This window comes from Kryptolebias marmoratus, linkage group LG3 (assembly GCF_001649575.2).
Source record: "Kryptolebias marmoratus isolate JLee-2015 linkage group LG3, ASM164957v2, whole genome shotgun sequence".
NCBI classification, from domain to species: domain Eukaryota; kingdom Metazoa; phylum Chordata; class Actinopteri; order Cyprinodontiformes; family Rivulidae; genus Kryptolebias; species Kryptolebias marmoratus.
This window is the reverse complement of record NC_051432.1, coordinates 12,391,797-12,403,324: the sequence shown is the minus strand read 5'-3', so window position 1 is coordinate 12,403,324 and position 11,528 is coordinate 12,391,797. Positions and strand designations below refer to the sequence as shown.

At 44.9% G+C, this 11,528-nt stretch overlaps 2 protein-coding genes across 4 annotated transcripts in view; one reads left to right on the top strand and one right to left on the bottom strand.

Annotated features, from left to right (window-relative positions):
• Positions 1-5,934, top strand: part of lef1 (lymphoid enhancer-binding factor 1) — a 42,703-nt gene extending 36,769 nt beyond the window's left edge. For all 3 annotated transcript variants that reach the window (XR_005232947.1, XM_017407589.3, XM_017407582.3), the window contains one exon: positions 4,226-5,934. The gene's annotated coding sequence lies outside the window, so the exon portion shown is untranslated. The remainder of the gene's footprint in view (positions 1-4,225) is intronic.
• Positions 5,935-7,177: 1,243 nt separating this feature from the next.
• hadh (hydroxyacyl-CoA dehydrogenase) lies at positions 7,178-11,375 on the bottom strand. Its single transcript, XM_017415487.3, has 8 exons — positions 11,259-11,375; positions 10,064-10,192; positions 9,817-9,974; positions 8,817-8,943; positions 8,146-8,235; positions 7,994-8,066; positions 7,783-7,899; positions 7,178-7,427 (listed from the first exon to the last, which is right to left on the bottom strand). The coding sequence occupies exons 1-8, from the start codon at positions 11,373-11,375 to the stop codon at positions 7,309-7,311; spliced, it is 930 nt and encodes a 309-aa protein (XP_017270976.1). The 3' UTR covers positions 7,178-7,308.
• Between the last annotated feature and the right edge of the window lie 153 nt (positions 11,376-11,528).

The following is an 11,528-nucleotide window of genomic DNA, read 5'->3' as shown; positions in this document are numbered from 1 at the left end:
CCCAGAGAACATGCCTCCCCTGAGTCTACCTTTTGACTGGAGGTTAAAGATTTCAAAGCATTTTTTTTTCCTTTTTGTTCAGTGTCTGACAGCTGGGAAAAAAAAAGTGCTGACAGACACTTTGTCTGAAGCATTAGCATCTCTTCTAGGTAGTTTTTTTTATTTTTTAAACTAGAGTGCCTATTTTTATTTTTCCCTTCTTGTCTCAAAGCGTGGCACTGTCACAGTTTTAGAGAGCGAAGCAGTTTTAGAAAGTTGTCATCAAAGCCAGTTCAGGTGTCGGTACCAAGGCACGCTCAGACCACCGTCTGACCCCACTGTGGATTATAAAACCATCAGGAGAGCACGGGAGGTCAAACTAAAATGAAACCATCAAAGTAAAAACCCAATCCCCGTACATGGATCAGAAACAGTTTAATGGCTGCTTGTGTTCTGTATTAATTTAATTGGCTGATTCACGATCCTTCAGCTGAAGATGGTCAGCTGCTGGTATTTCGTGAGACGGTGGATGGGAGGTTGGAGGAACCACCGGTCTGGATGACCAGACTGAGTGGACAGGAAGTCTGACACTTCTGCTGGAAGTGGAATTAAAATCAGGAGGGCAGCACATCACGGTTTGCTCAGTTTTTTAACTAGATAGGCTGTGGTGAAAACTTTGATTTTTATTTCTGCATGTATGAAAGCGAACGTAGGAAATGTCTGGTCAAAGGTTTGAGTAATTTAAAAGTGAGAGGAAGAACAGCAATTCGTGACAGAAAACTATGCGGTTAACGAGCTGTAATTATCTGACTGTTCTGATTTTCAATTAACGAGACGACCTCAGTGTTGATATGAAAGAAGTGATGATTGTGAAGAGCCAGAATATAACTAAAGACCCGGCGTTCCTCGAAGGAATGAGAATTGCCCCAGATGACAGAATTGCAGCCATTTTGGTCAAACCTTAAAAAACGACATCACGTGGAATCTTGTGCGATATCTCACATGACCCGTTAGCACTCGGTGTATGTGTTGTGAATGACACTCAGTTACTACCACACCAAACTTCAGCCCAATATCTGTATAACTCATTGAGACATGGACATGTTTTTGTGGAAGCTAAGGGCGATGAGCTGTGGTGGCCATCTTGAGTCGGGCTGACTGCAGAAGTCCCATCCGCTGTAGAAGCACAGCCATTTATTAGATTACGAGAGTTTCAATGAAATCCGTCCAGTGGTTTATGAGACGTTTTGCTAACTCCAGCCGGTTTAAGCAGAGACAAGAAGCGACATGTTGCCCTTGAAGTATGTGTGGGGGACAATGCTCAGCTACTACCACACCAAACTGTAGCTCAATATCTGTAAAACTGGCTGAGTTATAACAATTATAGATGTAATAAAGGGAGATCAATCATTAAGACGCACATTACTTGCATTCCTCTTTCAAACATTGACCTGACACCCCCCCCACTATGGTAAAGTCTGCACCGCAGCCTCTGCTCCACACACCTCTCCTTCTACTTGGCTTATTTTTAGAGTAATTTGTCGGCACCGGCTTTCTTTTTAATGGCTCCAGCAGTAAAGACCCCGGCGCTCGGAGTGGGGAGAAGCTGAGGAGGTGGGGGTGTGTTGGTGGGACGGAGGTTAGAGGGCTACAAGGCGTGCGGGAGGGGGGCGAGGGGGGGCGCCCCAGCTGTGGGCGCTTTGATTTGGCCCCGGGAAGTGAAAGCGGCGATTGAGGCGCGAGCCCGTGCCAGTTATCTTAACCTCCCACACTTCAAAAGCCGGGCGAAGGGCCTCGGCCGGCTCCTTCCCTCCCTCCCCTACCTCCCCTCTGTTGCATCGAGGAAAAAGGGAGAGAAGAGGAGGGGAGGGAGGGCTAAACCTTCGCTCACCCCTCCGAACAGAGGAGCGTTTCATTTCCTGCAAAGAAAAAAAAAAAAAAAAACAGAGAGAGAGGGAAGAGAGAGGGAGAGAAGGAAAAAAATTCAGCGAGCATTCCTGAGCTCTAATGTCGAAGGAGGCCGAGGAGGAGATGGAGGGAGGTGAGGAAGGGTCAAGCTGCTTCTGAATCCCGGCGTTTGTCGGCCGGACCTTGTGAGGAGCTGGCCTTCTGCCCCTCAACGACCAACCGTCACACAGCCTCACAGTCCTTCTGTGACTACCAACCTCTGCACACACACACACACACACACACACACATATAAACTTGCCTGCAGCCCCTCAGGACTCCTCCCCAGGCAGGAAGGTCGGCGCGTTTCATGTCTGCGGTAGAGGGGGGGAGGAAAAACGCTCCCCAGGAAACTGGGTGCAGGGTCGGGCGTGCTGGCCCGCTTTGAGATCCTGGGATGAAAAGAGGGAGGGCGGCGGCGGTAAATAAAAGCGACAGGGGATCTCTCTTTTTTCTCTGAGCGTCGTGTTCCTTTCAGTTTGGGCTGCGTGCAGCTCAGGGGTCAGCTCTCTGTCCCGTTCCCTTTTATCCACATGTGGTAAAGCGGTCTGCTGGGCTCTCTCTGTGTGTGTGTGTGTGTGCATGGAGACTTTTAGGCGTTACGGCTGCAGCAATCAGCGGGGCTCGACTGACTTCTCTCCCACAAAAAACACACTTAGCTTTGCCACAAGGGAGAAGCAAACTAATATTGTTGCTTATTTTCCCTTTTTTTTTCTCTTCCCCCTCCACAAAACAGCCATCTTTTTTAGTCGCAGGAGGCATCTACCCACCTCCATCTCTGCCTCTCCCCTTTGATCACAGATTCTATTTGATGCTGCTTGGGTCTAAAATAACTCTCCTTTAGCTTGTCAATAACTGAAGCTAACTCTGTTATGTTAGCTCAAGCCCAGATCACAGAAGGGGAAGAAAAAAAAAAAACACTTTTGCAGTTTGACAATTTCCCTGCAAAGGGATCGGGGGCCAGTTTTGTGAGAATAGAACTTTTTTTTTTTTTTTTTTTATCTTTGCGTCAACTTGAACCTGAAGTAAACCACTTCAGATAATTACTTGAAAAGATCGATAAACACTGTTTTTTTGTTGTTTTTTTTTTTTTACACCGCTGGCTCGATAAGTGGAAACGCTCCGGAGGAGCGGGGACGCGTTTACAGGAACCGACTTGGTTTCACCGAGGCCGAGCACGGACAGCTCGTCTCTCATTAGGTTACAAATCCCACACATGGAACGAAGCAGCTCAGACCGTTTGTTGGGAGGAGGAACAGAAATAACGGAAACATTAGGATGTCTTAAAGCACAACTAGTGGCCTGAATGACACAACTTTGAATGTTCTGTCTTCATTCCCCCCTCAAATCTTTTCAACTTAGTTCTGTTTATCTTGACAGAATCAGATTTTACACCACTTCACCGTTTCATTTGTTGTTGTTATGACCGGTTAGAGACATGTGGACCTTTTGTCAACATCCCTTCAGTTGATTATCTGTTAAAGTGATAGTTTGTTTCCATAGATTCCCACAAAAAACTAAATCTGTGCTGTGACTGCAGCGACGTGAACACTTTCAGTAGGTTACATCAGCGACGTGACCCACTTGATTCATATCAGCCTCGAAGGATCGAGAGGGAAACAGTCATTGAACAGGTGAACAATAGTTGTCGAACCAGTCGTCGCTGCAGGGAAGTAGATCCCTTACTCTGCGTCAGCATTTTCCCTCATGTTCTTTGAGTTCCCGTTTAGGTGCTTAAACAGATTGTGTTCAGACAAACCCCCTTTGGTTTCCCCATCTTTTTTTTTTTTTTTTTGTTTTCCCCGCCGTCCACCTGCAGCACAGGCTTGAACCTTTGTGTTTAGAGGAGGAACGAGCAGAGCAGAGCGGTGCTGCCAGCCGGGTCACGGCAACCACCCCCACCCCCCCACACACACATCAAAGCTAGTCCGGCCCACATCCTGTCACTGACCTTTAACCCCTCCCCTCCACCCCTCCCGTTCTCCGGAGTTCAGTGCGTGGCTCGAGTCTGCCGCAGAGGCTTTCCTTCAGTCAGCTGCAGCACTGAAGACAAAACAACTAATGATGGATCGCGTCGATGTCGATGACAGATAAGCTGCCTCTCATGCCTGAGCCATGAGAAACCTCTGAGTCATCCACAATGCGTCTGTCTGGTTTGAGTTTATAAGAACGTGAGCAGCGTTTTTGGTTGGAGTTGATTTTAGATGCAGCAGTTTTTTTTGTTTTTTTTTCCCCGTGGACGGATGAGGTTACCAAAGTTGGTGTGACTGATTGAGGTGTCTTCTGCTTTGTTCCTCAGGAGGGAAACGGAACAACTTCTCCACATGCAAAGCAAAGGCAGCAGCTACGGGTCCTCTGCTAGAGATGGAGGCCTGTTAAGATTTCCACGAAGACCCTAAGAAAAAAAAAAGAAAAAAAGTCTCCAAACTGAAGCCTCCAGTTCTCAGAGGACCCCTGTCCCCCCATCCCCGCCACTCCGACCTAACTCTACTGCTCCCCATGTCCCACCCCCTCACCCCTCAACACAGCCACACGCCATCACCAAAACAACAAACACTTCACTGTTTGACTCTACTCCCTCTCTGAAGGCTTTAGAGACGCAGAACTGAACGAGACAATCAGGACTTTGGAGGAGGCACCTTCACGTAACCTTGCCCTTGCACACAAACCCCACCGGGAAACAAACAAACAAACAGATTTTAAAAAACCAACACATTACTGTTTTTGTCGTTTTCCTTCAAATATCAGCTTTACTGCAATCCGAGGGCACTGCACTGAGAAAAAACAAATAAAAAATAATAAAAAAACGAGCAGCGGTTGTGATGCGCGCACAGACTTCTTCTTCCCCTCACCACCCGAACACGCTCCTCACACCTGTCGCTAAGTTATTTTAAGTTATTTGTCACCTCTTCCTTTTGTATAGTTCATAAGGCCGACATTCACCCACGCCCTCCCCTTCCTCTTCTATCTCTCACTGGATTTTTCCTCCTTTTTTGAGACCATTTTTTGGGGGTTTCGCCCGACCGACCAAACGCCTCTTTTTAGACTGCACTAAGGAAGACGGAGGGATCTCATCTCGTCTAAGAAAACGTCCTCAAGACGCCACGTTTGAATTTGTCGCTGACCAAGTTGGTGCAAAAAAAGAAAAGAAAAAAAATTTAAAAAGGAAAAAAAAAAAAAAAAGTCGACATTTCAATTTGCTTTTTTTGATTTTTAGACTGAATTTCATTTTGAATGCTTTTTTTTTGTATCTCGTTTCATTTTCTTGGTGTATATTTTAGTGTTCTTTTTTGTTTTTTTTTATAGTGGTATATATGAAAATAAGCTTTGGACGCAAGGAAGCCATTTTTCTTGTTAGAGCATCTTGCAGAAAATTGAAACTTAAAGGCTTTTTTTGATAACTATTTGTAACAAATAGTGACCTCGAGTCTTGCTCAGATGTAAAATAATGCTCAGTATGTGTACTTTTTAAAAAAACCCCAAACTGTCAGGATATGTTGGATTTTTTTCTGGATATTTTTGCAGGTTACATTAGGACAAAGGCAGGAGTGTCAGCTCAGAGGCCTATATTTTATTGTTCTAAAACATGACAAATGAAGCAGATATATATATTTACCCCAGCACTTGACAGTCTTTTCTTTTATTGCAATGGACCTTTTTTTTCTTGTTTTGTCTTTTCTCTTTCTGGTAGCTAATAGTGTGGTCTTTAGCCATGTTGTTTATTCCACTCAAACATCTCTGTAACATTTTTGATTTTAACGCTCTATTTTAGTATTACTTGACGAATTCCTATTTTTGTTTGTTTTATTTTAAATATATTTCGGGTCACTGTAATCTTGGAGTAGCATTTTTTTTTGCTCGCCAAGTGGTCATATTTGAATTGTTTTACCATGTTTTATTTTGTTTTTTGTTTTTTTTAAAGAAAATAAAAAGGCACCGTTGGCTCGTTCGGCGGCTCGTGTGGTGGAAAAAAACAAAAAAAATCAGAGCTCGACGTGCCTGACGTGACGATCTGAGTGTCATCTTTTTCTTTTTTATTTTTAGGTTATGGGGAAAGCATCAGTTTGCTTGGTGCTGTGACACAGATCGTCCTGAACGGCAATTAAAACTCTTAACACTTTAAGATGGTTGGTGATAAAGGCAAACTTAAGAATAAGTTCATAGTTTCACTTCAAGAAATATGAATAAATTTGAAGCAGACAAAACGTTGATTAGTCTAGATTAAAAAAAAAAAACAACTTAGTGTCAGTCTGACTCGTGCCTAAAGGCACCCTTTTTTTTAATAAAACAGCCCCATCTTGTGTTCATCTCGTGCTAAGTCATACTTGGATCGTGGCTGAGCAACTTTTTCTTCTTGTCTTTTCTCTTTTGTCTCTTTCTGGTTTGGGTAAAAGCATCAAAAGCCTCACAAAAATCTACAAACATGCACAGAAGATGCTCACTCTGTGACGTGTAATCACAGATAGTAAATGTTTGTTTGTGTGGAGTTCACTGCTTTGGTAGAAATAAAAAAACAAAAAAGTTTCATTCTGATCTGACCGACGAGCTAATGGCTAGTCTGAGCGGGGCTGAGAACAAAACAACTTTTGAACCAGAAGTTATTCTGTTAGCCTGTAAGGCGTTTTTGAAACGTTACCAGTGACCCAAACGTAGCCGTAGCTGCCGCTATCCAGGGATATTTTGAGTCAGGACATGCATACAAGGCGCTACTGGGCACGCTCGGGACTAATCACCAAGTTTCAGGTTGGAAAGCCAAATGGCACCATCGTTCAATCAGTGATGTTTCCCACCTCTTCCTGTAGGTTAATGGTAAACGGCTTGCACTTGTATAGAGCTTTATCTAGTCCAAGGACCCCAAAGCGCTTCACACTACAATCATTCACCCATTCATTCACACACTGATGGTGGTGAGCTACATTGTAGCCACAGCTGCTCTGGGACGGGCTGACAGAGATGAGGCTGCCATCACACCGGCGCCATCGAGTCCTCTGACCACCACCAGTAGGCAAGACGGGTGAAGTGTCTTGCACAAGGACACAACGGCTGAGACGGACGGAGTGGGGGCTCGAACCGGCAACCCTCCGGTTACAGAATCACTGCCGCCCACAATAATAATAATAATGTGATGGGTTTTTAAATTTGTAGTTTCGTTGAGTGATTTGTTGATGCGGTTTGCACTTCAGGGCCACCGTAGGTTAATAAAAGTGGAGGTAAATACAAGTACTTTAACAAACACCGCACCAACACCAGGTTTTGGAAATTGTGTTTAATCAAATCCAAATCCTTCAGTGGACAAAAATGAAAGCAAAAACATTGTCCCAGGCACTTTAAACACACATTTCTCAGCTGCTCCAACAGTGATGCCCACATGTTCGTATTCAGTTACTTGTACTTGTAGAATCCCTCTCCAGTCTTCTTGCCAAGCTTGCCCTCCGCGACCAGCCCGTTCAGCAGCTCGCTCTGGGCGAAGAGCGGGTCGGCGGGATTGTTTGCGCTCCACCCTGAAGACGCAGAGAGGGAAGGAGCTCGGTTACAGGTGGCTTCGTGTACCTCTTCACGCTGCACATTTCACGGCACGGCAGCTCTTCGGTGGGCTTTCCGACGAGAGCAAAAATAATTTTGAAATGCATGAAACGCCACGCCGAAATAAGTCACGACAAAATTAATAAAAGTTTTTCGAGTCAGGGCTTCTCTGGTATTGTTCTATTTCATTGGAGCATAAAAACAGCAAGCAGCTCCCCTGATTTGGAAAAAAAAGGACGAGCGTGTGAAAACCGAATAAAACCGGACCGAGAATTGAACCTTGAGGTACGCCGCACTCAACGCCCGCTCAATCAGAACATTCGTCTTACTCACCATCTATAATGAACTTCATTGTGTCCAGCCCCACATAGTCACACAGCTCGAAGGGGCCCATGGGATACCCGGCACCGAGTTTCATAGCAACGTCGATGTCTTCTTTGGATCCGTGACCTGGAGGAGAAACGCGGGGGCGCGGAACCGAATTTAACAATTTAACATTAAAGTTCAGAGAAACGCAGCTGCTGGAGTTCCATTAATAATTCACCTCTCTCGTGCAACCGGATGGCCTCCATCATGTAGGGAACTAAGAGGCGGTTCACGATGAATCCAGGCGTATCCTGGGGGAAGAAACGTGAGATGAACAAACACACACAACACCGTCGCTCTTCTGTGTTTGCTCCTGTCAGGTCCGCTCACCTTGCAGGACACCGGGGTTTTCCCAAGAGCTTTGCTGAAGTTCAGGAGGGAGTCGAAGGTCTCTTGACTCGTCGCCGAGGTTCCCACGACCTGCGGAGGAGTTTTAGGTTTGATTCTAATAGTTGAACTCGTTTAAAGCAAAAACAAAAAATGAGTTACAACTAAACATGAAAGATAACACAAAACTGATAATTTACATTTTACAGCTCAAATATTTATTTTACGATTTCAGGTTCTTAATAGGATAAGAAAATTAAGTAGTATTTAGACCAGCGGACCCCAACCTTTTTAGCTTCACGGACCGGTACCGGTCCACAGCCCGGGGATTGGGGACCTCTGATTTAGACAATGTCAAAATTTTCAGAAAATAAAATTAGACAAGGCCTTTTTTCCCCCCCCAAACGGGTCGATTTCTGCTCTGTTTGATCAGCAAATGCTAAAAAATGAAATGGGGCAGAACACAAGAACGTTTTTTTACGTGAAGAAAATGAGACCGATTTCTCCAGGGAATGATTAAAGTAAACTAAAAAGAGAGGACATCAAGAAAACCACGTCCAAATGAATACCTGCAGGCAGCATGGCCGCCCTCAGCTTCTGTACTGTCGTACACAGAGTCAAGAATAAACGGAGAAACGAACAAAATGCAGCCACAGATCTGATCTGGGCCTCACCTCTACGAGCTTCATCATGGGGACGGGGTTAAAAAAGTGAAGGCCCCCGAATCTGTCCAGCCTGCTGGTGGAACTGGCGATGTCCATGATGGGCAGCGAGGACGTGTTGCTGGCAAAGATGGTGTGCCTACGACAACAAAACAAACAAACAAACAAACATTCTAGAGAGCAGTGAAAACTAAAGCCTGAGAACGTTTGTTTTTGTTGTGTTTTAAGATCATAAAGTGGTGCCGAACTGTTTGGACATGTTTTACGTTTGTCAACACTTCACAGGAAATATGATCCGTAACATCAGATTTTCACAAACGTAACAAAAAAATACATTTTATACTATAAGTTTCTTTTTTTTATATCTAACATTAACAAAATGCAAAGTGTGACCTTCATCCTTTTGTCTAAATTCTTTTGCATATACATATTATGTAACTTTTTTGTTTGTTTGTTTTTTTAATTTAGTATTCTGACTCAAACTCAGCAAAACTAGACCCAACCATGATCCTCCCACCACACCACAGGGGGGCAGAGCTTTGGAAGTGGTTATGAACAAACAGCATCTTACCTGTCGCCTATAGCTCTTCTGTTTGGTAAAAGAGACTGAGAAGGGCTCACTCAGACTAGTCATGAGCCCATCAGTCCGATCAGACTGAGGTCATTCAAAGAGTTATCTACAACAGGTAAGATAACTATTGTTCCCAAGTTTTTCTGCAAAACCACACTTTAAAAGATCTGAACTGTTGCTTTAAGCTTGAGCGTTCTAACTGGCTTTTTTTTCGTTTTCGTTTTTACAAACTTAATGTTTCTCATTAATATAGAAAAAGGCACAAATGTTTGTGGTTTTCCACTTGTGATCTCAGAACATCATTTACCCACAATTCCCAGCAACATTGAGTACTGTTTTTAATGGCCGACGTGAAACTCTGATGTTTCAGTCCCTATTCGTGCAGGAAACTCCCACCGTTTGCAGCCCACCCACCCGCTGTTCCCTCTCGGCAGTACTCACACAGGCGCCAGCTTGTCCAGGCGCCCAAAAAGCTCCTGCTTGACTTGTAGGTTTTCAACAATGGCCTCCAACACAAGATCCGACGTCTGAGCTGCAGAGGCAGCGTCTGTCGAGGTGGAGATGCTCTGCAGGACCTTCCGGACGAATTCCTCACCTGCCTGGACAAAAAAAAGAAAAAATAATATTACAGAATCACTGCAGAACTGAGGCAAATTCCTCACCGGTCCCGCTCCAGCCGCTCACTCACCTCGGGTTTGTCTGCAAACTTCTTCTTGGCCACTCTCTGGAGGCTTCCTTCAATCCCTTTGACGGTCTTCTTCAGGACGTCTTCAGACACGTCCACCAGGGTCACCGTGTGGCCAGTGGACGCAGCCACCTGCACCGCAGAGAACAGGTCAAGACAACTCAGCTGCTTTTAAACTTCACTGTGAACGTTTAGGGCTCAAACTGTAAAATATGGAATGTTTTTTTCCCTCTGTTCTTCTTACAAACACAGTGAGAGACGTCATACGGTGAGAAGACTCCAACTTTTACAAACAAGTGAAAAGCTACAGATTTCATCTATGCTCATTGGGTACCTTTAATTTACAATTCAAAATCTAGTTTTGTTTTAAATGAACTCACAGTCAGGTGGGTTGAGTCATACAGCCCTGTCACAGATCATCTATTTAACAGGATCGCCTCTCTGATGGAAATGTTTGTCTTTTTTTTTGGTTCTGAATAAAAGTCTAGTTTAATTTCAAATGAACTCATCGGCGGGCTGGACTGAGCTCACCCACGGGTCCGATATGGCCCCGGGGCCTCTAGTTGAACAGCCCTGAATTAGGGTGTGGTTTACCTTTGTCTGCTCTCCACCACTTGGTCATTTTACCTTTAGTCCTTTTCACTGTCCTGATATGTTTAAACAAATGTCATCCGATTATTTAGAAATGATTCAACCTTTTTTAAACCAACATCCTCTGAAATCTTCTACAGACCAGAAGAAAAAAAACCCTCACAACTTTAATGAGGTGGTCAAAAATATTAAGATACACATACAGTAAATGAACCCAGCCTTCCTTGTTTCCCTTTAACTAACAAAGAGGACTTTATTGTGAAATCTAACATCTCTGCATTGATTTTTACTGCTGATCTTGTCAGACAGTCAATAGATTTGATTGCATTCCCCCCTTTTAATCAGCCACTCCTTTTGGAGAAGAAACTGCACAAATGTAACCCAGTTAATGACCAAAATTTGGCTCAATCATGGGGCAAAGGTTGAACAATTTTAGCTAAAAGCTAAAAGCAGAAACTTGGCAAAAACTAGGAAACCGGTGGGAAACTTCAGCTTGAGATTGAGCTCAGACTGCAAGGTGTCTTGCAGCCCTGTGGACAGTCGCGGACACCCTGCAGCTCGGGTGTTAAGGCTCTCAGGGGNGGGGGGGGGGGGGGTTGTGTCTCACCTGTGCGATTCCCGCCCCCATCAGCCCCCCTCCGATGACCGTGACATGTTTGAAGACGGAGCTCCGGAGCGCCGAGGACGAGAAGGCTCTGCTGACGGGCTGGCAGAGGAACGACATGGTCTGTGGAACCGCTGAAGGTCGGCCGAGGGCTGCAGGAAAACAGAGCCGCTTCTTCTTCGCTTGTTGTAATCACGGTGGGCGCTCAGAGCTGCGACTCGGCGCCGCCCCCTGGTGGACGGGAGGAGGAAGCGTGGAAGTCGGCAAAACCCA